General features: G+C 55.0%; 1 protein-coding gene across 4 annotated transcripts in view; it reads left to right on the top strand.

The window, feature by feature from the left end:
- Positions 1-617: 617 nt before the first annotated feature.
- COL27A1 (collagen type XXVII alpha 1 chain) overlaps positions 618-25071 on the top strand; it is a 133813-nt gene continuing 109359 nt past the window's right edge. For 2 of the 4 annotated variants that reach the window (XR_004956203.1, XR_004956202.1), the window contains exons 1-4: positions 1869-2393; positions 8551-8621; positions 11976-13708; positions 21475-21528. Coding sequence is in view for 2 of the 4 variants with exons in the window: in XM_016152623.2 (XP_016008109.2) it covers positions 2329-2393; positions 8551-8621; positions 11976-13708; positions 21475-21528 (1923 nt within the window). In the remaining 2 variants the exon portion in view is untranslated. Of the gene's footprint in view, positions 723-1868; positions 2394-8550; positions 8622-11975; positions 13709-21474; positions 21529-25071 lie in introns of those variants that run through there. The other 2 variants (XM_036238414.1, XM_016152623.2) reach the window with 2 other exon arrangements.

The raw sequence follows: 25071 nt of genomic DNA, 5'->3' as shown, positions 1-25071 counted from the left end.
TGATGAAAACCCGCGGCCCCCTCACCCAGAAGAACGCTTAAACATGCATAATTTATAAAGTTTTGGGGTGTTCCTGCACTTTCTGGGGCTCCTCCACGGGGAGGTTAAGAACTCTGGTTCGAGGCGGAGGTGATTCCCCACGCCACCCAGCTGCCTGTGGATTCCCCAGCACCACGCGAGGCCTCCCTCCTGGCGACTGTGGGTGCTCTGCCCTCTGCAGGAAGCCAAGCACAGCTCTGCGGCTTTTTTCTTTCTTGCTTGGCTCTCCCCCACCTCCTCACCCCGGCCCCGTTTCAGCTTGGGACTTTTCCTAAAGTTTGCTGAAACCAGACACCTTGCTCCACTGAGCCCGCGTGCAGCCACAGTTTAAAAGGCCGCCTTCAGCGCCCCCTCCCCGCCCCCAGCGGAGACTTCAAAAGGCCCGGCGGGCGCCGCGGCCCCAGCACCTATGAGCCGCCCCCCGCACCCGGAGCCTGCGCGGGAGTCAGAGGACGCAGAGCGGCCGAAGTTCGAGCGCGGGCGGACCAGGCCGGCGGCGCAGCCCCGCGCGCTCATGCCCCTCCCGGTGCCGCTGCGCTCCGAGCGCCCGCGCCCAGTTTAGGGAAGGGGACTCCGCACCCCCGCCCCCGCGCCCGCGCCCGGGGCTGCGGGGACCCATGAATACAAATGCCGTTAGGCGCCCGAGGAAGGACCGACCGTCCAGCCTCGCAGCTAGGGACCCAGTAAGTGTCCCGGAGCTCCTGGAGCACTGGGGGTACCAGTGTGTGTGCGTAAAGGTGCGCGGGTATGGGGAGGAGGGTGCACATGCGGGGAGTGAGTATGGTTTGTGCCCGTGTACTAGTGGAGAACTGTGTGTACGTGGGGGTGTGTGCACATGTGAATGTGTGTACTTGGGGGTGTGTACATGGGTGTGTGCACGTGAAGGTGATATGAGAGGTGTATGTTGGGGAGACCTGGCTAGGCTAGTGTGCATTTGTGCGCGTGCAAGCACTAGTGTGCATGTGTCTGCGTGCACGCAGTCCAGTGTGCTACCAAGTCCAGACACCCTAGGGTGTGTGTTTGTAGGAACCCAGGAGGAGTGCGTGGCTGTGCTTGCATGCGAATGAGTGGGAGCCTGTGTCCGGGGTTTGTGTGCATGTGTGTGGGAGTGTGTGTGTGCACCAGTGAACAAGTTGTGGAGGCTGAGGCAGAGGGAGGGTTCTAATGCCAACTGGAGTTGTGGGGGTGCTAGTTTGCTGGGCGTTTGCGGCTGGGTCAAAGTGTGCAGTTCTGCGCTCTCAGAGTCTCTTTGGTCGACTCTTGCGGGGGTTGTTAAGCTCGCGTTTCCTCCAGAATGGAGAGGGCAAAGTGAGGAGGGTGCCCAATATTTCGCATTCTTCCCCTCCCCACCCCACTACGTGCCCGGAGTCTGTTCTCGAGGGCACTCTGAATCTGGGAGGAAAATCGGCGCGTGTGTGTGTGCGTGTGAGTGTGTGTGTGTGTGTGTGTTTATGTGCGGCAGGACACTGGCTGTCGTTGTCTTGGGAGTCTGGACACTGATCCTGGTCCCAGATCTGTCCTGGAATTCCGAGCTCCTTTCAGCGGTACCATCTGCCCCCTTTCCCCTTTATCTCGGCCTCCCAACCTGGTGACCTCACAAGCCAGAAGTCTCGAATCTCCAAACTGTGATCATCCCGCTATGCTGCCTAGGCCAACTCGTTCCTCTCCCTAAATCTCAATTTCCCATTTTTACAGTGGGGCGGGGGTGTGTGTGGTGGTGTGTATCAGCAGGGTTGTCGAAGGCCGGCGGAGTACGTGTCCCCGGCTGTGGCCGGCAGGGGGCAGCCGGGGGCAGCAGAGGGCGGCCCAGCGCGGGGAGGAGAGAAGGTGGAGAGCCGCCGCGGGCCGAGACTTTAAATCGCCTTCATTTCCCCCAAATCCTTCCTTTTCCTCTCCTCCCCCAGGCCGGCGGGGAGGCAGCTTCCACCGCCCTCCGCGCGCCCTCGCCCGGCCTCGCTCTGTCTCCCGGGACTGCCAGCAGCCCGCCTCCAAAAGTTTGATCATCTCTCTTTTTTTCCTGCTTCTTCTTTTCGGTGGAAGCAGAAAAAGAGCGAGGCAGGGGCGAGCGCGGCGCCGGGACTCCTGGGACCATGGGCCTGGCACAGGCGCCCGCGGGGCCCCAACCGCGCTGCCTGACTGCTCCGGCACCCCTGGGCGCGGGGCTGCGCTGGGGGTGCGGGGGCCGCGCGCTCTGAGCCGGCCTGGCGCGGCGGGGCGGGGGGCTGGCGGCCCCATGGGGCGCGCCCACACTTGCCCCCCGGGCTCGGGAGCATGAAGTAGGGGCCCGCCATGGGAGCGGGATCGGCGCGGGGGGCCCGAGGCACAGCGGCGTCGGCGGCAGCGGCGCACGGGGGGTGAGTACGAGCTCGGGGACGCCCCCTCCCCAGCTTCCTGCTGCTCCAGCCTCAGGGAGGGCTGGGGTTCCCCGCCACGCCGGACGCTTCTAGAGGAACGTCGGCTTCCTACCTCTTCCTGCGCCCCCGTGAGGCAGGCCGCCAAGGGTTAAAGCGGGCTGCGCCCCCAGCCCGGCCAGGGCTGGCGAGCTCTGCCTGCCCTGCCCCTCCTGGCCCTGCCCCGCCTGGCCCGGCTGCTTGTTGGCGCTGAGGCGGGAGCTGAACTGGGGAGGGTCGGTGCAGAGCCAGTCCGGGGTCGGGACTGGGGGTGGGTGGCGGCTCCAGGAGCGGCCCGCGGAGGGGTGGGGTGTAGAGGGGGTGCTTTCTGGATGCGTGGGGTGGGGGGAGGGGTCTCCGTTTCTTACTGTCTCGGTGTGTTCCAGGGTTGGTGTCCACAGGTCCTGATTCTGTAAGTCTCCGTTTCTGGCTCTTGTGAGACTGTCTCCAAGTTTCTAGGTCTCCAAGGTCTCAGCTTTTGCTACTATCTCAGTGTCTGTGTGTCCTTGCACGTCCTTGGTTTCTGGAAATCTTCGTGTGTGTGTGTCAGTCTGTTTGGGTCTGTGTGTCTCAGTGTTTCCCTGCTTCTCTGGGATGGAGGGTAGGGACTCAGTTATTGTCGCTTTCCCGCGTGTGAGAGAAAAAAAAAGTGAGCCAGCATGTCAGAGCAGAAAGGCCCTGGGAAATCACCCAGTGGAATCCCTCATTGTACATACAGATGCAGAGACCGAGGGCCAGAGAGGGGCAGGGAATTCCAAGGAGGGGCTGCGGCAGAGCTGAGACCCAGAGGCTCTGAGTCCCAGCCTGTGGAGTAGGAGTTGTAACAGAGTTGAGCGCGCGTGCAAAAGCGAGTCACTGCGTGTGGGTGTGGGTGTGTGTGGGAGGGAGCAAGGATGAGAGCAGCCCCTGGGGGCCCTATGGACCGTGGCTCATGCTCACTGCCCAGGGATTCACAGAACTTGCTGGCTTTCCATCCTGCCCCTAGGACCAGAGGATACTCCCAAGAGGCTGGTCTAAGCTGTAGCTCCGCCCCGCCCACCATGCCCTGCCCCTCTGAGCTGGAATGGGGGATGATACCCCCTCCTTCTTTCCCATGTCTTGGAAAAAGCTGGCTGGCTGAGATCCCCCCACCCCCACCCCCACCGCAACACACACGCACACACACACACACACACGGCACCAGTAAGCACATTGCTGACTCATTTTCTCCAGAAGACCCTGTGCCAGGGTAGATGCCAGCGGGTGGTAGAAAAGTAGTGCCAGGTGGGCACCCCATAGTGGGGCCCAAGCTTTGGACAAGTAGGTGGGCATTATGCTGCTTGGTGGCTCATCCTCTCCCTCCTCCTGTCTCACTGCCTCCTTCACCACAGTGGGGCTCCAGGTCCTGTGCCCTCTGACCCCTGCATGCTTTCCAGCTTTGCTCCTCCACACCTCTTCCCAGACCACTAAAGTACCCTATCAGTTAGTGTTGGGGGGCTCACGCCAGTGGGAGGCAGGTTGCAGAGCAAAGAGAGCCTTGTCATCAGAAAATGTGAATCCTGATTCTGCCCTGTGAGCCTGGGCAAAGCTCTCGCCTCTTTGCTTCTCATTTCTCCCGTTCGCAATATGAGCATCTTGATTCCCAGGTAGCAGGGCTTTGTGAGGATTAATGAGACCGTGCTTGTAAAAAGTTTAGAACAGTGCCTGGCTTGTAGTAAGTGTTCAATAAACAGCAGCTGTTACTTATATTATTATTCACTTCATCTTGAATGGATGTGTGAGTCAACTGGAAATTTCTGGGCTGCATCCTGTCCAGACAGATGACCTGTCTGTGTTCCGATGGAAGAGGTGTAAGGTGTGAAGCAAAGAGCTTGGGTGTGACCGTCTGGCCACATGGGGCCTGGCCAGCCCATGGAGGCAGGTGGGACAGGTCCATTCCCCATTGCTGTTCTGTGTCCTCTGGGCAACTTCCTCCCCAGCTTACCCATGGGAGCATGGCCCAACCTGGAATCCTCAGGGCCTCTTTCCTTGTGTGTTTCAGCACTCTGGCCCTCAGTTCAGAGCTCTTAGTGGATGTTTAAGTTGGTATGGGGTTCCGAGATCCTGTGTGTTCCTAGGTAAGAAGGATAGAGGGAAAACCATGCGAACCAACTACAGGTTCTGGCAGCCTCGTGGTCCAAGAGTGGCCACATTTGGTGTACTGGCAGAGGGCCTTCCTCAGGGGAAAGGAACGTTTGGGTTCCCTTCCTGGAGGGCTGTGTGGTCAGGCTTTATCTCCAAGGTCAGGCTCCTAACGCGTGGCTCCAATTTCGGCTGCCTCCTGGCCTCTCTGGCCCCTGTGCACTGGTCTTCCCGACATTCTGGAGCCCTGGGTTCGCTGGGCCAAGGCCCACAAGTCAGTGGTGAAAACAGAAGTCTGGAAGAACAAAGCCCTGAGCCAGCGCAGGCACTAAACGTTATTAGCAGTAGCCTAAACAGGATTGGAACGGGAGCAAAAGGATCGTCAGGGCCTCCCTCTGGGAGCCAACTTTCCAGGCCTGGAGCTCACTTAGATGGCTTGTTGGCTTCTCAGGCTGCGTCTCCGTTCCTGTTGGTGAAGCCTGGGATGATGGTCTCTGGCAAGTAGGAAGTCCCTGTAAGTCTCCGATTCTTCTGCATGGGAGGCAAGTCAAGTGTAAAGGACTGTCTGTTAAGTAGTGGTGTCAGATGATGTGAGTCACTGATGTGGTGTGTAGCTTTGGGCAAGTCACTTCCCTTCTCTGGGCCTCAATTGCCCATCTCTACAATGAAGGGACATCTGGCCTCTAGATGACCTCAAAAAGCCTTCTCCCACTCTACCGCTGCACTATTATACTTTGGAAGTTTATCGGTCAAGTACACACAGAATCCAGGTATTAAGTGGGCAGTGGCATTTTTTGAGGTGAACGAATGGGTAGACAGATACTTTTGAAACAGGCCTCAGGGCTGAAAATCTCGTTAAAAATCATGGTGTTAGAAAGCTTAAATGAAGAGAAGATTCTGGTCCCATTCCCCCTGTGAGCCTTCTTCCTCCGGAACTTTGGGTATTAAAAATATTTCCCCCTAATTTACTCTCTTATTTTCTGCATAGTAGTCACCTTGACATAATAACCACAGCAGGTAAAATTGACCGAGAACGACATTAACAGTTCTTACTACTCCTCTCTACCTGGCCTCTCTTTAGCAGCTTGGGAAACATTCTAAGAAGGGTGAATGTGACATAACACAGTGAGACTCAAGGAGTGAGGGCTCGCGCCTGGCAAGGGCTGGGAAGAGAGGGGGCTGGAAGGAAATGGAACGTAAACTAGTGAGGTCGCAGGAGCACTGGAAAGTGAGGGGCAGTGTCTTCCGAGGGGGCATTCTCAGGAGAAATGAGTTCCCTTGTCCTCTAAGTTTGGGTACTGCTGAATGAGAGACAGTTTAGTCAATTTCTTGATTGCAGGACTTTTCAGAGCCTTCGATGTGCAATTGTGCTTTGGGAACTGCCAGGATTGAGACACAAGAGATAGCTCTTCTCCAATACATCTGTCTATAGTTTTCCTGTGGTGTCCACCTAGTATCCACCTGGTGTCCGCCTGGGAAATAGTACTGAAGAATTGTGACCCTAGAGCCTGCCTAGGATGACCTTGAGGGAGTACTTGTCCTCCCTAAGCCTCGGTTTTGGTCAGATCAAACAAAACTGCCTGTTTCTTTTCAGGGCTGATGAGGCTGCCATTTGCTTCAGTTGGGCAGGTCATGCTGGAAGGTCAGCCTGTGCTCTTCTCTCCAGGCAACCCCAGGGCAGCTAGGCACTCTGACCTTTGGTCTTTGCTGGTGCCGAGCTGGAGGTGAGGCCTGTGGAGGCAGGGAGGACTGGCCTCATGCAAAAGGCATTCTCGCAGCAGCGGCAGCAGGTTTGGAGAGGATAAGGGACCAAGGATTATTCAAGAGCAACTCTGGAAAAAAAAAAAAAGGTGGGGAGATCTGCTAGAGTTAGGCTTTGAGAAGACACTTTAAAAAAGTCTTATACCAGGTAATGTTCATTCCTTCTGCAAAAGATGCTGAATACTTACTACATGCCTGCTAGGTGCTAGGAGCACAGGAGTGAATAAGACAGATATGGTCCCTACCCTTCGGGGACCTGGACTGCAAAAGGAAATCAGGAAAATAGACAATGGCCACACGTGGGATCCCTGCTGTGGTGAGATATGTGCAGCAGGCTGTGGGAGATGATACCCAAGCTGGAACTGACCGAGCCAGAGAGCGATGTCTAGATAACAGAAGCAGCATGTGCAAAGGTCTAGAGGCTGAAGGAAGCTCTCTGGGGATCACCATCAGCGTCTGAGGGCTGTTTCAGCTAGTTTGCCTTATGTTGCAAGTAACTGAAAACCCAACTCAACATGGCTTACACACGGAGGGGAGTTATTACCTCGCATATCAAAAGGTCCGAAAGAAAAGCAGTAATAGGGTCGACTAATTTAGCATCTCAAGTGTCATCAAACACCCACTATTTTTTCATTCTGCCATCCTCACGTACTCATGGGGCTTGCTACCTCACATGCACGAAATGGCTGTACATCCTCACTCAGTAACATACAAAGGCGAGATGAAAACCTCTCTGTCCTTTTGAAATACTTTCCCAAGGGCCCTAACAGGCCCCCTTCACAGCTCACTGGCCACATTTGGGTCATATATGCATTCCCGAACCAGTCACTGGCATGGCAAATGAAATTCCCAGGATTCCCTTAGACTTATCCAGATTCATCCAATGTCCTCTGAAGTCCATGTCTCCTTGAACAAACAGGAAGGGAGAAGGGCTGTGGGTAAGTAACCACTGGTGTCTTCCACAGCGTCCGGGTCAGGATGACTATTGATTCCAATTGCAATTAAACTGGAGTACCTACTAGTCAATCAGAGGGTGTGAGCTTGTTTTCCAAGTCACCAAGGGAGCTGGGAAGGACCTGGAGCTCCAGAGAGCGACCCCTGCAGACAGGTTTCATGGATTACGTGATTCCCCAAAAGCACACCGTCCTAGATCCTGGGCCTTTGTGTCCCAGCCTTAGCCTTCCCTACCCACCCATCACAGCTCTCTCTGCCTGCATCCTGGCCACGTGCTGCCCTCCCCTTTGCCTACTCCAGGATCAGATGCCTCAGGTAGCTTCGGGTGTCACCAGTGGCTGCTCCCACAGGAAGGTGAAATCGGATTACTGCCTCTGAGCATCTTGGCAGGAGCTCCTGAGCAGAGCATTAACTCTTCCTGTCCCCAGAGTACACGGGCAGCAGGGGTAGTCTAAGGAGCACTTGTGTGGCTGGCGGCAGGCCAAGCCTTGAAATGCATTAGCTTATTTAATCCTCATGAATGGTCTGCAAGATAGGGAGTGTCAGCCATGTTGCAGAGGAGGAGACAGACTTAGGGAGGCTGAGCGGCTCATCCGGGGTCACACAACTGGTAAGCAATGGGGCCAGGTTTGCATCTGGGCCTGCCTGACTCTATCGTCTTCTCTCTTCTCATCTCCCATTTTTCATCTGCATAAAGCCAGCCAAGCAGCTTCCTGAGCACGCACTGATCCTAGTTAAATTGTCTTCTTCTGCTCCCTGCCTTGGGCTTGGAGAGTGAGTTTTCATCTGTCCTGCCCTTTGGGGATATGTTATCCAAGCAGACTGACTGGTCTTCCCACTGACCTTTCAGCCTTGGCTCTGCTGCCCATTGGGCCTCAAGATCATGAGGCCACCATGCAGATGGGGAGACTGAGCCCCAGAGGATGGGAGGGGCAGGAGCTGACCCCTTTTGGCCGCGTGAGTTGGCAGCAAATTTTGAGCTGGATGTTGGGTCTCCTGACATGCAAGGCAGGGCTTCCTAGCCACTGTTTCCTGCCCATGGCCTTGGTTTATCATTCTGTAAAAAGCAAGGTTATATTTGTACCATTATAAGCAGTTCTCACCCCCAAGAGGTTGTACTTAGAGACCCAGAGCGTGGACTGTTCTGATGGGGTCCTAGAGCCGGCACCTTGCTTCCCACCTTTTGTGGCAAGACTGGGGTGGGGCTGGGGCTGGGGCTGGGTGATCCACTCCCAACTCCCCAGCCGGATCTGGGCCCGAGGGGTGGAAGCTGATGCCACCTCTGCTTGTGTCTCCTGGTCTCTAGGGGGTTTCTCTTCACCTGGATCTTAGTTTCATTTGCCTGTCACCTGGCCTCCACCCAAGGAGCTCCTGAAGGTAATTCTCTCTTCTCTTTGTCCAGGGGGAGACGAGGGAGGACAGAAGGGATCCCAGAATGTAGGAGTAGGAGACATCCGTGCTCCTATTTGGAACTCAGTGCCTCTGTGTTCTCATCAGTAGAATGGAGTCAGTCAGTGGCAAATTCCCCCTGGGCTTAAAGAATCACATTTGATGTTTTATAAGGGGTAGGAAGGGCTCAGTGCAGAAATGTGGAAAGGTGATTCTTTGGTTTCTCTCTGGGCACAATTCGAGTAAGTCACTTTTGCCTGGTATGCCTCAGTTGTTCCTATTTGTCCTGGGACAACTGTTGAGAGGAGTTAAGGAGGCCACGACTATCATTGCCCAAGCCTGTGGCCCACCCTCCCTTCTCGTGAGATCCTGCTTTTCCCAACTATCCCTGAGGAGCTGTCCAGGGGGCCTGGGCAGCGGTGGGCTGGCTACACAGCTGCCCCTTGAAACTGAAACCTCTCCCACATCTGTTTGTCAAGCAGCCACACGCTTCTTAAAATAGCAGCCCTTCCCCCTCCTCCACACCCACCGTGTGGGGAGCAGGCAGCCGGGCACTCCCAGAGCCCCTGTGGCCTGACCTGGCTGCTGGGCAGGGATTGGGCCCCCGGGAGGGGAGGGTCATGCCCGGAAGAGACTCCCGCTGCCCGTCAACATTTTGTGCAAATGTCATTTTTTCCGAGCTTGCTATTTCCCCCACAAAGTAGGTGAACAGCTGTCCAGAGTCCTGAGTCAGGCACTGGGGGTTGGGGAGAGGCCCGAGCTGTGTGGAGCCAGGTTTATGTAATAAAGGGATCTTGCCGTGGCCAGCTGGCTGAGTCCTTCCATCTTGGCGATGTGCTGCGTTCATTCTTCTGTCCCCTAGCTCCTCACCCCTGATGGGATTCTGGCTGTGTCTCCACCCTGTGTTCTGACAAGTCTGAGGGGCTCCAGCACAGGATAGTGGCTAAGAACAAAGACCCTGAAGCCAGGCGGTCAGGGTTCAAACCCCAGCTGTGCCCTTTATTATAAGCTGCGTGACCTTGGGCACATTATTATAGTTTACTTTTCTGACCCTTGTCTAGAAAGTGAGGATAATAAACAGTACCTGCTTCGTAGATGGTTGAGAGAATCGAGCAAAAAAAAAAAAAAAAAAAAAAATGCATGTGAAGCACTTGGTGCATAGTAAATGCTCAATAAATGTTATTTATTATTGTTAATTATATTATTTGCCTGGATAGTTTGGGCAAGAGCAGCCCTTCTCTGTCCACTGTGGAGCCCATAGTGGTCAGAAGCTCCTGGCAGCTCAGCGATGACCACTTCCGCCAGCCCCAGGTCTCAGAATCTGGGGCTTTGCCCCTGAGCTGATGACAGTCTGCAGGGGACATCTGGAGACTGGCTGGTGTCAGCCTTGAAACTGGCTTGAAGAGGATGATAAGGGACACCTCATCAGTGCTCCCTGGCCTGGCCAGCTGTCACTTCCCCTCGGTCACTGCAAGTGGCCGTAAGCTGCTGTATGCAGGGAGAGAGGTGTGCAGGCTGGGGGCCTCTCCAGGGCCGCTGAGGTGGGACGAAAGGAGGGGAGAGGCGGCTTCCTGCCCTTACGTCTTTCCTAACAAGTGGTTCTTCCTTTTTAAGTCGTTTACAGTGAGTAGTGCTTTGTGATAATATAGGGTTTTTCAGTGATTAAAACAAAATACACTACTAAGAGAATTTTTAAGCAGTGGTTTATTTTAGCATAGGACCTGGGGCTAGACAGGTGGGGGAAAGGAGGAATCTGAAGGGAAATGAAGGCCTTTGGGCCTTAGGGAAGAATAGCGTCTTCAGTCCGAGCGACCAACACAGCAGCCTGCAGCTTTAGAATTCCTAGAATGGTGTTAGCACTTTGTGGCCATCTCCAGTTCTGGTTTCCCTTGTCTTACAGGCAGGGAAACTGAGGCCCCAGGGTCAGAAAGAGACTTGGGCAGAGGTCCTTGGTGCAGGGTGTGGGCGAGAAGACGAAGGAAACCACCATTTCGTCTCCCGACAACCCTATATGATATAGGCACTCTTTGTAACCCCGTTTTACGGTGCAAGGAGCTGAGCCTCAGAGTCCAGCTGAGACTCAGGTGGCCTTGTCCGGCTCTAAAGTCCGGCCTTCTGACTCCAGAGCCTGCTAAGGAACTGTTATGCTGCCATGTTGCCAGCGCCCAGGTTCTCAGTTTCTTTTAGCCCATGTAGCTGTCCATCCATCCATCTGTTCATCCATCTGACAGTTGTCGACTGAAGGCCTACTAAGGGCTTCAGGCTGCATTCAGCCCTGTAAACATCCCTCACACTGCGTGATGAGAGAGAGAACATTCCACACTGAGGGGTTAGGGTGCTGAGCTCAGGGAAAGGAAGGGGCCTAAGGACTTGACCCAGGCCCCAGTTCCGGAAGCAGCCTCTCCTTGCCTGCTGAGATGGAGCTTGGGGTCGGCCTCTGCAGACACTGGTAGCTTGGCTGCTCAAAGGAAGTCAAATGGGCCGTGAGGCCAGGTTAGGATGCCTTTCCATAAACACCCTGGAAAGCCCTCCCCTTGCTCTGGCTAGCCCCCCTGCTGTAATTACTGGGCGGATGTGACCTGCCCAGGCCATGGTCTGCCAGAGGACAGAGGTTGCAGGGGTGCTTTAATGACTTCCTCTGCTCTCTCCAAAGCCACACAGGGAGGGGGAGTCATTGGAAGTGTCCTCTCCTTTATGTGCAGACAGAAGCTCCCTGGAGCCTGCTCCGGCCAGATAGACCTCAGGGGTGGGAAGGGGGCTGAGTAGGTTCCTAAAGGTGGACCCTCCAGTGACATGTCCATTCCCGTCACCCTGCTCTTTCACCATGGAATTGCGTCTTGCAGGACATGGCTTTTGAGGCAGAGAGGAGGGGAAACAAGTCGCACTGGGCAGCCTCTAATCCTCTTAGCACTAGCATTTGGTGATTATCATTTTTTTAGTATTAATAGTTAGTGTTTGAAATGCTTTTTTTTTTTTGTGCCAGGCCCCTTTTCCCAATTGTATTAGCTCATTTAATCCTCACACCATCCTTCTGAGTTTGATATTACTATTATCCCATTTAATAGATGGGAGAACCAAGGCACTGAAGCCAGGAGGCTGGTAAGTCGTGGTGCTGGAATTTGAACTCCGGAAGTTTGGCTCCAGAGTTTGTGCTTTTTACCACTATATGCAAAGATCATGCAGCCAGCCAAAGGATTGCTTCCAGCTCTGCACTCTTAGCTAAAACCTAGAGGCAGCAGATAGCCTGGGGCGGACCGTCCTCACCGCCTGTGCTCCTGCAGGGGGCCTGGGGCTGGACCACGCCCTGACCGTGCCCTCTCCCCCTTTGCCTTCCTTCTCCAGATGTGGATGTCCTCCAGCGGCTGGGCCTCAGCTGGGCCAAGGCAGTGGGTGGCCGGAGTCCCCCACCCCCTGGGGTCATTCCGTTCCAGTCGGGCTTCATCGTTACGCAGCGGGCCCGGCTCCAGGCCCCCACGACTGCTGTCATCCCTGCCGCCCTGGGCACAGAGCTAGCGCTGGTGCTGAGCCTCTGCTCCCACCGGGTGAATCATGCCTTCCTCTTCGCTGTCCGCAGCCGGAAGCACAAGCTGCAGCTGGGCCTGCAGTTCCTCCCCGGCAAGACAGTCGTCCACCTGGGGCCCCGGCGCTCCGTGGCCTTCGACCTCGACGTGCATGATGGGCGCTGGCACCACCTAGCTCTGGAGCTTCGTGGCCGCACAGTCACCCTGGTGACGGCCTGTGGGCAGCGCCGGGTGCTCGTCCCACTGGCTTTCCACAGGGACCCAGTGCTTGACCCCGAAGGCTCCTTCCTTTTTGGAAAGATGAGCCCGCACGCAGTCCAGTTTGAAGGTGCTGTGTGCCAGTTCAGTATCTACCCTGTGACGCAGGTCGCTCACAATTACTGTACCCACCTGAGAAAGGAGTGTGGACAAGCCGACACGTACCGGCCCCGGCTGGGACCCCTCCTCCCCCGAGACTCTGGTGCATCCTTCGCCTTCCAGACCAGCCTTGCCCTGCTGGGCCTGGAGAACCTGACCACTGCCATGCCAGCCCTGGGGTCACGGCCAGCAGGCAGGGGCCCCAGGGTGACTGTAGTGCCCACCACACCCACCAAGCCTCAAAGGACTAGCACCACAGACCCTCACAGGCGTGTCCCAGTGGGAGACCCAGCCCATGCCCCACTGCTACCGGCCAAGCTGTCAGCCAGTGAAGTGCTTTCTCCCATGCACCCAGCCTCTCCTGCCAGCTCCACCACACCTGGCCAGCCATCGCAAAAGAGCACAGTCACCAAAATCCCCAAAAGTCACCCAACCAAGCCTTCAGCCCCTTCTCCTTCAATCGTCCCTGTCAAAAGCCCCCGCCCCACCCAGAAGGCGGCTTCACCTTCCTTCACAAAGTCAGCCCCGCCTACCAAGAAGTCAGTGCCACCCACTTCCCACCCAGTTCCTCCCAGAGTCTCCCATCCTACAGTGAAGCCGATCCAGAGGAACCCTGTAACGCCCAGACCCCCACCACCCAGCGCCCGGCTCCTACCCCCCGCCACTGGTGCCTCTAAAAAGCCCTTTTCCCCAGTGGTCCAGACTGAGGCCAAGATGAGTAGTCATGCCAGCGAGCCGGCCCCTGCCCGCACTAGCACGCATAGACCTCCCCAACCCACTGTTTTGCCCCCATCGTCTGCCCCGAGTCCTGGTTCTACCAGGACTGCTCGGCTTCCAGCCACAGTGATGCCTCCCACCCTCACTCCTGGTTCACTCCCCACTGGAAGCAAGAAACCCACTGGATCAGAAGCCACAAAGAAAGACAGACCCAAGAGCAGCCCCCGGAAGCCTGTCCCCCTCAGACCCGGGAAGGCAGCCAGGGATGTCCCGTTCAGTGAACCGACAACAGGGCCCAGCCCCAGACAACCCTGGCCTGGCCAGCAGACCACCCCGGCCCCGGCACTGGCCCCAGCGCGATTCCTGTCCTCCAGCCCCCAGCCCACGAGCAGTGGCTATTCATTCTTCCACCTGGTGGGACCTACGCCTTTCCCGCTGCTGATGGGACCGCCAGGGCCCAAGGGAGACTGTGGTTTGCCGGTAAGACTGGGCGAGGTGTGCGCGTTGCTTGGAGTTCGAATGGGCGACAGGGCCAGTGAGGTCAAGTGGTTGCTCCTGGTTAGGGAGGAGGAAGAGAAGCAACTCAGAGCAGGGAGCTGGTTATGGGCAGAGTCTTGACTCGAACCCAGGTCCTTCGCTCCCTACCTGTGCTGTGTTCATGACTGTGCATCTTGCTCTGGATTCATGGTCCAGTGAGCCAGACTGGTCTGGTGGCCACCTGCAGGCGAAAAGTACCCTTGGGCTTTGATTGGCCCAGGCCTCAGGTCATTCTTTGCTAACCTAACTGTAAAGGTCAAGTGGCTAAAGGAAAACCATGAACTGTCTGGTCCAGCTCCTGAGTCCTGGAGCTGAGCTCCCTCGGCCCAGCGGCTCGTCTGGCAGTTTCGGACAAAGGTCGCACATGGATAGTCCTGAATGTTTTGTTTGGCGCATGCAGCGTTGTTTAAAAATATTTAAATAAGTTACTAACATTTTAAAAATGTGAGAGATTTCTTATGAAAGACCCGGTGATTAGCTTTTCTTGGAAGGCGAGAGGTGCAATGGCCCACGGGCTGTGGCCAGGTCAGTGCCGCCCCTCTGGACAGTCCCCAACGTCAAAAGTCCCGATTGGGTCTCCTAACCCGGACTTTTCACTTGTTGATATTATCTTCCTAGCTCCTGTAGACATTTGATTTGTGGCCCCTGGTAAAGGAGTTTAGGGTGAGGAGGGTCAGGATGGACCCGAGTAATCAAGGAAAGAAGGGACATTCCACGTGTAGGAAACATTCTCAGGGTCAATGCCTCTGGCTTGCCTGGGACTGTCTCCAGGGGCAACGACCTTTCTGCAGCTGGAGGCCAATTCTTCTGGGCGGGGAATGATGGGCTGCAGTTTGCAAGAGCTGGGCCTCCGCTCTGTTCTTCTGCCTTGGCTCTGATCACTGTGGTTTCCTCCTCCCGGGCTTTATGTTTGGACATTAGGCTCCCTACAATGTAGAGAAGGTGGCAGATGCTGGGGATTCTGGGCCTTACAAACACACTTAATAAGTTTTAATAATCATTAGAAATGATTTTTATTCAGCCTGTCTCCAAGGGGACCGAGGGCCCGTTTTTATTATAACCATATTGTAGGACTTATGGAAATTGTATGCATTGCTTTGCAATTATGTCAACGTTCCGCTCAAGTCCCGTGTTCTGCAATTGGCAGGGTAGAGAGTTGAGAGCCGAGGAAAGAAGGAAGAACCTTTTGTACCCCTCCAGGCTACAAACCCGACTCAGGCACCAGGCGCCTCGGGCCCTGACGGTGCAGCTTCCCAAGCTGCGTGGGCGCTGGCTCGCTGGTTGTGAGGTTGCAAGGGGGTGAAGTCTCTCCCTCCGCCAGAGGGTGGTGAGGTTCGGGGTCTCCATTCTGCCCAGAGGAGGAAACCAACTTTGCCTCCCAAGTTGTATGTGGTATGGAGAAAGGGGATGGCCGTGTCCGAGCCACCAGAACTGCAGCAGGAACGGTGTTTTAGGGTGTAGAATCGACCTTTGGGCCTGGCAGATGCCTGCGCCACATACTCCCCTCTAGGATTTGGTGATGTGAGTGAGCAGGAGAGGAAGCCTCCGTCCAGATATCCTCCTTGAGCTTCCCTGCGATTGGAATCCTGTGCAGCTATTGGGTGCATAGGCGTTGTTCAGTCCAACCCTCCTCAGTGGGCAGGTGAGGAACATGCCCGTTGTGCCCAGAGAGGGCCAGGTCTTGCCCAAGGGCACACAACATGTAGGAGGCAGAGTTGACGTTTACAGCCCTGCTCCAGACTCCGGCATATTCCATCCCACCATCTGAATGTTCACTCTGAAACTCAGAGTGAGTGGACTCTGTCAGAGCTGGGAGGCTGGGGGTTTCAGAGACATATCAGGCCCTCTCCTTGGCCTCAAAGGAAGAGCTCAATGTCTAGAATCTTCTGTTTCTATTCCCATTATGTTTATGAATTCCTTCCACGTGCGTGGCATTTCCCTTTAGGACCTTGCAGGAACTGGTTCAGGAGAGACAGGATGTGTTTGTCAATCCCTGCTCTATAGAAGAGGCCGCAAAGGTCAGAGGGACAAAAGACTTGGTCAGGGGCAGCCAGTATTTTCTTGCAAAGGCTGGGCTCCAACTCCAGACCTGTGACTTCCCCGTTCTTGCAGCTCTTCCAGCCGAGGGCAAGAAGGAGGGCTGCAGTCTGCGCATGTGGCATCTCCCTCCTGCACCATCCTTGCCCCTAATCCCACCCTCCCCCAGCTTGGAACCTAGACTCACTCCAGTAGGAACTCAGAAGCTTCCAGAAGCTTTGTCCAGTCCTCGGTGTGGCCGGGGGCCAACTGGTCATTTATATTTCACTAGATACCAGAAATTACGTAATCAAAGTGGTGTCTTTGATCGGTGATAAGAACTCATGTTTCTTTTGTCCTCTCATATCCGCCTCCAGCCCCCATAAAGCATTCAGAATCTAATCCCAGCAGAGCAGAGTCTATGCTGCCTGGGGCACAGGGCTTAATTGTCCCCAGGCTGGAGACATGCAGACCTGGGTTCAAATCCCGGCCCCACCCCTACCTAGCTCTGTGGCCCTAATTCACTCTCAGCCTCAGTTTCTGTAGAATGAAAGATAATAACAGCAAGGTAGCCTTGGAGATCTAGTTCGCTGGGTGACTTGGGAGCTTCTTTCCTCTTCCTGGGGCCGTCTCCCCTCTGTGACATGGCTTTGGATGAACTCCCTCCTTAGAAATGACTGCGGGGCCTTTCAGAGCCTGAGATGGTGCCGTGGCTGTGTCTGACTTGTTCTGCATGGTTCTCGAGGGGCACGAAACAGACTGGCAGAGGCTGAGACAGAGCTCTGAGCCCAGGCCTGCCAGGAGTTGTAGCCACTGAGTGAGGGAGCTCTGTGGGAGCCCCAGGAGCGGGGGGAGCATGGAAAAGTTGAGCTGGGCCTGGGCTGGGGAGGGGCGGGGAGGCTGCGGTTCACAGAGGCTGCACAGAAGCTGCACAGAAGCCCCACGCCTGGGAGGAGGCGAGTCAAGGCCTTATTTATTCATGATCAGGCTGTTGGCATTTGCACTTGCTTGTACTGTTTGCAGGCGTCACCTCGGGGAGACCCGGCCGAGGGCCTGGCCCACAGCAGATGCTCCATGACTATCTGCGAATGAAAGAATCTGATCCTTACAAAAAACAGGTTGTTCTGAATCCCAGGCCAGTCTCCTTGAGGTTACACAGATCTCTGCTGCTGGTGGGATAAGGGGGCCACATGGAGTGTAAAAGCCCACAGACTTTAGATTTGGAATGACCTGGGTTTGAACCATTCCCTTATCCAGCCATCTGTCCCTTCTTTCAATAAATGTTGATTGCCTTCTCGGTACCAGGTGCCGTGTGACCTTTGGCAAGTCACTTAACCTCTCTGAGCTTCAGTTTCTGCTTCTGTAAAATGGGGACGCGGTACCATCCACCTTTCTAGGGTCGTTGTATAGATTGAGTGAGATGAGGGTGGTAAATCACCCAGCGCTAGAACCTGGGTGCCAGTGGATTGTCGTACCTGATGGTTGAGGCGGGGGCATCGCTGTATTAAGAAAAGCAGGAGGGTTTGGACATGGGCACTTTCATATTGTTGGCAGTTTCGAATTGGGATTAGATCTTGAGAAATTCACTCTTTACGCTAGTATCACCTAGAACCCAAGAGAATGGAGGGATGTTTTGTTCTGTTCTTAGCCTATCGTTTTTGAGCTTCTGCTGTGAGCCAGGCTCTGTGCTAAGCAGTTTGCATGCTGTATCTTACGGTTTGAGGTGGGGAACAGGGTAATTGAGAGTTTAAGGAAGGGATGGACCATTTACAGAGCTGTGGGCGGCATCAAAGGAACCACACGGGTCCGACCTAAATGTACAAGGGGAGGGGAAGGTGTTACTAGAACTCAGGAGAGTTAAAACATGACCAGGGGTCTCTTACAGGAGCTGGGGCCTAAGCACAGCAGGGAGGGAGCCGGGAGAGAAATACCCTGCCCACTTTCCTTCTGCAGTGGCCTCCCACCGGCCAAACCCAGCCAGAAGCAGAGAGCAAGGAAGCCTGGGGGGTTCAGCTTCCCAGGGCACAGAGTGGATCTGGGGGACAAATGGAGAATAACCAGCATACATGTTATCTAGGAAGATGAGTATTATATCCCTATTTTACAGCTGGACAAACTGATGCCCCAAAGCACAGGGAGATGAAGTGACTTGCTCAGAGCCATACGAAGAAGCCCTATCCCAGCAGGCCCTTCCCTGGGACAGAGTCAGGGGAAGGCACAGCACCCTGTGGGCTATCCTCGGGAATAATCGTGAGCTCAGGTGGTCAGAAATGGGAGGACCCTTCGAGGTCTCCTTGGTCCCCCTCTGCAGGCTACAGGCACTGAGCAGAGGTCCAGAGACTGAAAGTTCATCGTGAAGGATTACCTGGCAGTTAGCAGCACACTCAGGATTGGACTTGGGTCTCCCAGATCCCAGGCCTGTGAAACTTCTTGCCTGCTGACAGGGACCACGCTAGCCAGGACTTACTTCTTTCTACAAGGCTTGGCAGGCGGACCCTTGCAGTTGGACACAAGGGTGGACTTGTTCCGTGGGACGAGGTTCCCTAGGTTTGGCTGTTGGAGGCCAGGACCTTTAGGGGAAGCCCAGAGTGGGGGTTTGGTTGTTTCCATGGTTCTGTTTGCATGAGCCCTGAGCTCAGGCCTCTGTCCACCTCCCCCAGACAGGCCTGAGGCCCCTGCTCCCCTCCCCCTCAGCTCTGGGCCCTCTCAGAGGCCCTGTTGTTTGCAGCGTGGAGTGGAAAATCCCACCCCGGCCTTGTGAATCATCCCAGAGTCACCCGCTCAGGCTTTGGGCCCTGGAAAGAAATGGCAGAGTTTTTCCACTGCATGGAGAACAGGCAGGGTCTCAGATCTGGGGAGAGGGGGCGCCCATCCTCACCTGCTGACAAAGAGCACTGCGAGGGGAAGGGCCAGGCCTGTGGCTGCAGCTGGGCGCTGGACACCCCGGTCCCAGGTTGGTAAAGGAGGACTGGCCAGACCTGCAGCTGGGGGCTGGGCTGCCGTGGCGAGGAGTCAGGCCATAGACTGACATCACCCGGCCGGACCGTGGGTCCCAGCTGGCACTGAGAGTCTGCTCTGCAGATGTTGTGGATGAGGTCAGACCTCAGCTTGGATGTCCCCGTTTCTGGGGCAGAAGAAATGCCAAAGGGGAGTGTCCAGGCCTCTGTAGTTGTGGCCCTACCAGGGTCCACCAGGGAGCGTCCCTGGAGCCCTGTATAAGCCCGTCGCCGCTCCGGGCCTTGGCCTGCTCTGTGAGATGGGTATGATCTCACTTTTCTTCTCCTGCCAGATATCCTAGAGGAGGAAATCACCACCAGCCTGCAATTCAGGAAGTGCTAATGTTGGGAAGCATCTAGAATGTTCATTTCAAAGATGCCCATGGCAGGGGAGGGAGTTACCCTATGTTGCACAGCCAGTCAGAATACACTGCATGGAGAACTGGTCAAGATTTTCTGTGTTGAAGTGGCCTAGGGTAGGAGAGCAAGCCGAATGGTCTTGGGTTGAATCGAGGCTCTGCCTATTATCTGTGCAACTTTGGACGAATCGCTTTGCCTTTCCGAGCCTCTCTCTGGTTTCTTGTCTGTTGAAAGGGCTCAGTACCTACAGTAACGCTTAGCCTCAGCCTCTGCATTTCCCTTTAATTCTAGGTCACATGAAAGAATAGGGCCAGGGAGAGCCTTCTAGGAAGGGAAGTCTTTCGCTCTTCCTGAAAAACAGATGTGAGGAGGGTGGCTTACAATTTCAAGCTGGGGAGGTTCCAGCAGCTTGCTTAACAGAAACAACAGCTAGCTTTTTGGGCATTCGCCGTGTGCCAGGCAGCAGGATTAGCACTTTTTATAGGTTATCTGTCAGCTAGGTGCTATTATATCCTCATTTTGTAGTTAAAGAACGAAGCCTTGTAGACTGGAGGTTACTTGCCTAAAGTCACAGAGCTAGTAGGTGGGGGGTGCCCGGACTAAAGCCGGGTCCCAGTCTTATACCGTAGTCAACTGCTCCCTGGGGAGGAGCGGAAAGTAGGCTGGCCCTGGATCCCAAACCTGCGGAACTGGACATAGGACTAGAGACTGTGTCCCCCCAGGCCCCCGGGCTCTGGATGGAAGGAAGACTGCTGCCAATTTGGCCAGCAGCGCCAGAGGCTCGGAGGTGGCTGCTGGGACTTGGCCTGAGGTCATGCACCAGCCCGCCCCGCTCCATCCGGGGGCCCTTTCCAGTGACCCTGGGGCTTTGGTACCCATATCTGCCTGTCTGGATCTCTCTTCTGATTTTTGTTCATGGACGAGCAAGCACGTGGTGTTCACAGGCCAGAACTGTGAACCAAGGCTGCCCAGCGTGAGGTCTGGATTAATTACCAGCCAAACCGTACTGGGTTTTCAACACTGATTTTAACTCTGGGCAGGAAACCTGGAATCTCATTGATGGTTATTTGAAACAAATGAATTCCCCAGGCCTCACACATCCTCGAAAGCCTGGCTTCCTTCGAAGGCTCTGTGTTCAGTTCTTCAGATCAGGCGTTTGGTCCATCATCATGCACTCCTTGGGGTGGACGGGACGGTAGCTACTGAACCTACTGTAAAGGGGAGCAGCGGGAAACAGACAGGCTGAAGGGTTTGCACAAAGTGCAAAACCGGGATTTGAACAAAGGTCAGCCCAAGGTTTAGTATGTCTGCCTGTCTGCCTCCCTTCCTGTGTGTAGGGAGGAGCCTGAGGCCAGACAGGTGCTCCCAGGATGCCATGTTGCAGGGTTAGGCTGTTATCTTGTGGGAAATGGGGAGCCATCAACCGTTGATGAGCAGGGGAGTACCTTGCGAAGGTGAACCAGGCTATGTGGAGGACTAGAGAGGGAAGAGGGCAGAGGCGGGGAGACAAACGAAGGGGCTGTTGCAGGTTCTTGGGGAGCAGCGATGAAGGATGGGCCAGGCCGTGGCCATTGGAATAGATGAAATACTTGAGTGACAATTACACACAAGGCATTGTGTTACACATTCACAGTCTCTCATTTCGTTAATACTGTAAAGAGGATATTATTATTCCCATTTTATAGATCAGGCTGGTTAAGGAATTTGTCCAAACCTAGCTGGAAAGTGGTAGCACTGGGATTTGAACCCAAGCCTGTCTGATGCTTGCGCTCTTAATGCTATACTGTATCTCCACGGTGCAAAGATGCTCGGTGTCACCTTGGACAAGTCCTTTCTCTGCTCTGGCTCTGCAGAGAACTTGGCGAAGCTCTGAGGTCTTTTGCTGTTTTATTTTATCAAACATTTGGCTGAGCCCTGGAGAGAGAGAGATGACTCATATCCTATTAGTTCCTTCGAGGAGACCATGGTCTGGTGGGAGAAGCAGGCTTCTAAGCAGACAATTCCATGAATTATAATAGTGGCCTTTAAAGTAGAGAGAGAAACAGGGGGACTTGGCCCAAATTGGAGGAGGAATCATGGAAAGTTTCCTGGAGGAGGCGACACTGTAACTAAGTTAGCTGAGTAATAAAAGATGAGAGCTTTAAAGACTGAGAAATAGCAGCTGCGAAGGCCTGAAATCTTCCAAGAGCATGAGTCCCCCAAGCAGGGACCTCAGCAAACCTCTCTTTTCATCCATGGGGTTTCCATGCCCAGAGCTCTGGACAGGTTTGTTGAATGAATGCTTGAACCCATTCTCTACTACTGCTTGGCACTGATGCTGTTTTGCTTTCTTTTCAGGGTCCCCCTGGGCTGCCCGGGCTCCCTGGAGCCCCCGGTGCACGGGGGCCACGGGTAAGTGATCACACACCATCCTTCGGAGCACGGGTTGGCTCTCTGGCCTGCGACCCACTGCTGCCGAAGTCTCAGCTTTGCTTCGTGTCCTCCAACTGTTCCCTGCCCCTCTCTGGCATTCATTTTCCACTTCGTCCATTGGAGTGGACTTAGGGCTCTTAAGGGCACCCTGTGGACAGACATGCCATGGGACAGCGACGACCTCTTGCAGGGTCTCAGTTGTCCTTGCCGCCCCGGGCTGAGAAGGGGTATCTGCAGATCACATCCCTCAGCTTATGGGCTCTGGTGCTTGTCCAGGAAAAAAAAACCTGACTTTGGAGGACATGACCCTCGCACCCCTTTTCCCACCTCTGCAGGACCATCCTGGGGTAGGGATGCTGACAGAGGCCATTAGACAGGCCATGCCAGGGAGGGGGTGAGCTCCCTGTGCTGAAAAGTTCAACTGGAGGCTGAAGGATGGCTTGGCGGGGCTGCAGTGGCTGATATGAGCTAGCCCGAGCCTCTGGATGAAGAACAGCTCCTATGTGTTATGCCTCCCATGTCACTTAATGCTGCCTTATTTGATCCCCTCAGACCCACGGCGCCTGGCATCTGTGCCCAGGCTGAATCAGCCTTTCCCACGCTGGGTGCCTGGCGAGGCCCTGGCAGAGAGATAGCTGCCTGAGGCATATTTTTAGCTCCGGGCCCAGCGGATGGTTCTGGTTATGCAATTACTCGAGCCCTCGTTCCCTCCAGACCTGGCCCTGTGCTCCCCAGGCCCAGGGCTCTGGAATCTGCTCCACACAGTGGTATTTCCTCCTGGCTTTGGAGTCTCCATGGAGCACATGCCCAGAGCTGGGGACCACAGAGGTGCCATCGACACTGCCGGCCGCGGGACCTTGCAGTCTGGGGCCGGGACGAGGCCCTTTGACCTGGCGTTTCGGGCCCGGGCAGTCTGCCCATGACCCCCACTCCGCCCTCCCGAGCCCCCCAGCCTCTGCAGTGTGGCTCAGGCTGTCTCCTAGACCTGACGCACCCTCCTCTGCAAATTCCTCCTCCCTCCCTGGCTCAGATCAAGTGCCAGCCCCTTTTCCGATGACCAGCCCCTTCTCGGAGCTCCTACAGCGCTTAATCTGCCCCTCTGGATGGCACAGATCACTTTCTAAAACTCATATTGACCTCTGAACTCTGTTTACGGAGCTGCATGTGCGCGATCTCATTCTCTCTTCCCAGCCATCGTGAGAAATAGGTTCCAATATCTCCCTTTTACAGGTGAGGAAGCTGAGGCTCAGAACATTTTGGTTATTTTGGGTGAAGTCGAACAGAGTAAAATATCAGAGCCGGGACTGAAACAAAACGGTCTGACTCTAGAGCCTATGGTCTTTACCATCTGTGTGCTAAATTTTTCATCTGCTTGGCTGAGCCCCACTGCGCTGGAGACAGGCCCCGCTTGCTGCTTTTTCTTACACGATGCCTAGCAGAGTGCACTGTGTGTGGCAGGTGCTGGGCAAATGGTCACTGATGAGTTCTAGTCTGGGAGTCAAGAACACGTCCACCAAGAAGCTGTGTTATCTCAGCCAAGTTCCTCCCCTTCTCTGGGCCTCGGTTTCCCCACCTATAAAACATGGGATCATGATAAGGCATTCCCAAGGTTCCTCCCAGCTCTGACATTCCACGAGTGAGTAAATGACTCTCCTGACATCCATCACCGTCTCTCTGTGCGCCCCCCGCCCATCATCCTGTTTCTAGACTGGAAATTCCATAGATCATAAAATTCCAAAGATAATAGAATGCTGGGATTACGCAATGCCAGCTTCTCTCTGCACAGATGGCAGCTCTGGTACTCAGGGCAGGGCAAGGCCTTACCTGAGGTCAGTGCCATGTCCTTCCCACCTCCACATACTCCTGTCATTCATCAAGGGATGTTGGGGAATCCCTTGGCCCTGCCCCCATCCGCCTTTCTGGGCTGCAGCATTTATAGAATTGGTCTGCTTGGCTCCCACTCAACTATGTGCTTCGTTTCTCTGCAAGGCAGTGGCTGGAGAGGGACGGGGAGGTGGGGGTGGGAAAGCAGGAAGCCCCCACCTTCATGAGCTGCAGATGCGGTAGCTGAGTGCTCCAGCCCATCGTTTTTGGGGCAGCTGGGGGCACAACTGGGGAGACATGACCATCCTTGACCTTGTACAGCCCATGGCTCATTCTGGGGTGCGATCAGGTGCCCCTCCTCGAACACCCTCACCCAACCTTTGCCCAATTCAGGCTGAGCTCTAAGATTAGACCCCAGAAGTCTGGGCTGGGTTGAACATCTGAGGTCTTCCAGATTCCTTAGAGACCACTGGGTCCCAGTCATCTGTAGGACAGAGAGACTGAGGCTGGGGGAGGGGAGGCTCAGGAGCGATTCCAGGTCTTGACACTTCCTAGTTGCAGCCCTGTGCCAACAGTGTTTAGTGGGATGTTGGGAGGGGTCAGAAGGCTGATTGTTTTAGAGGGATGATCGCCCATGACACCATTATAAATCCCCCAGGCTGAGAAAGCTTCTGAACACTGTTCTTTCTAGATGTTTTCGGAGAAGGGGAGGGTCCCAGTTCAGGCATCGAGGAAGAGGGAGGTGCCTTGGTCAGAATGTGACAGACTGCAGCTGGGAAGTTGGCTTCCAAGAGAGAGAAAGGCAGCGAGTTCATACAGAGCTAGCCAGATGGGTCAAGAGGGGTCAGGGACAAGGGCAGTGTGTCTGGAGGCTGGCTTGGTGGGGGGCACCGTGGGGCCTTTTGAGGTTCCTCTCCCCAACCCCAATGCCCCAGATTATTCCTACTGGACAAAGACCACCAGGAATTACTTGACTCTTGGGGGCTCTTTTTATACCACCGGTCGGCAAGGTTGTAGTTCAAGGCGCTTGCTGGAGAAAGTGGACAAACTGGACCCAGCTGTTGTAGCAGATTCAGAAATGGCCTGGGAAAATCTAGTACCATGAATAAGCCCTGGACTTGAAGCCAACAGTCCCCAGTTCTGGCCCTTGCTTAGCCACTACTCTGCTGTGTGACACTGGCCAAGACTTTTTGACTCTCTGGGCCCATTCTTCCCAGCTGCTCCAAGGACCCTGGAGGATGCCATAAGGAATCAGAGCCTGTAGGAATCCAAGGGAGATAAATGACTATGTATCATGGCCACAGCAGGGCTATGTCTTTGTTCAGAAAAGGCCAAGCATTCCCTTCATTGAACTCTTAACTCCAAAGGCTCAGACAACAGTCAGCCTGAAGTCTGAAGGGTGGAGAGGTTCCTTTAGGTAGGAAAAGTCCCCAGACGTTCCCTGGAGGAGGTGGCATTTGAGCCAGACCTTGTTGGGTTTCAGCTGGAGGGACTGGACGGGAAAGGCATGGCAGATGATGGGAACAGCATGGCAAAGGTGCTGAAAGGAGAACGTACCAGGCGTGGAGCAGGGAAGCAAACAGCTGGTGCGATTTGAGCCTAAGGAAGCCAGCTGGGTAGGGTTGATGGGGCCGGCGGGGGAGAGTGTGGATGGAAAGGCGGTAAAATTCAGCTGTTAAGGGCTCGTGCTCTGAATTC

Source organism: Rousettus aegyptiacus, unplaced genomic scaffold, assembly GCF_014176215.1.
Source record: "Rousettus aegyptiacus isolate mRouAeg1 unplaced genomic scaffold, mRouAeg1.p scaffold_m13_p_3, whole genome shotgun sequence".
Taxonomy (NCBI): Eukaryota; Metazoa; Chordata; class Mammalia; order Chiroptera; family Pteropodidae; genus Rousettus; species Rousettus aegyptiacus.
This window is presented reverse-complemented; position numbering and strand designations above follow the sequence as displayed.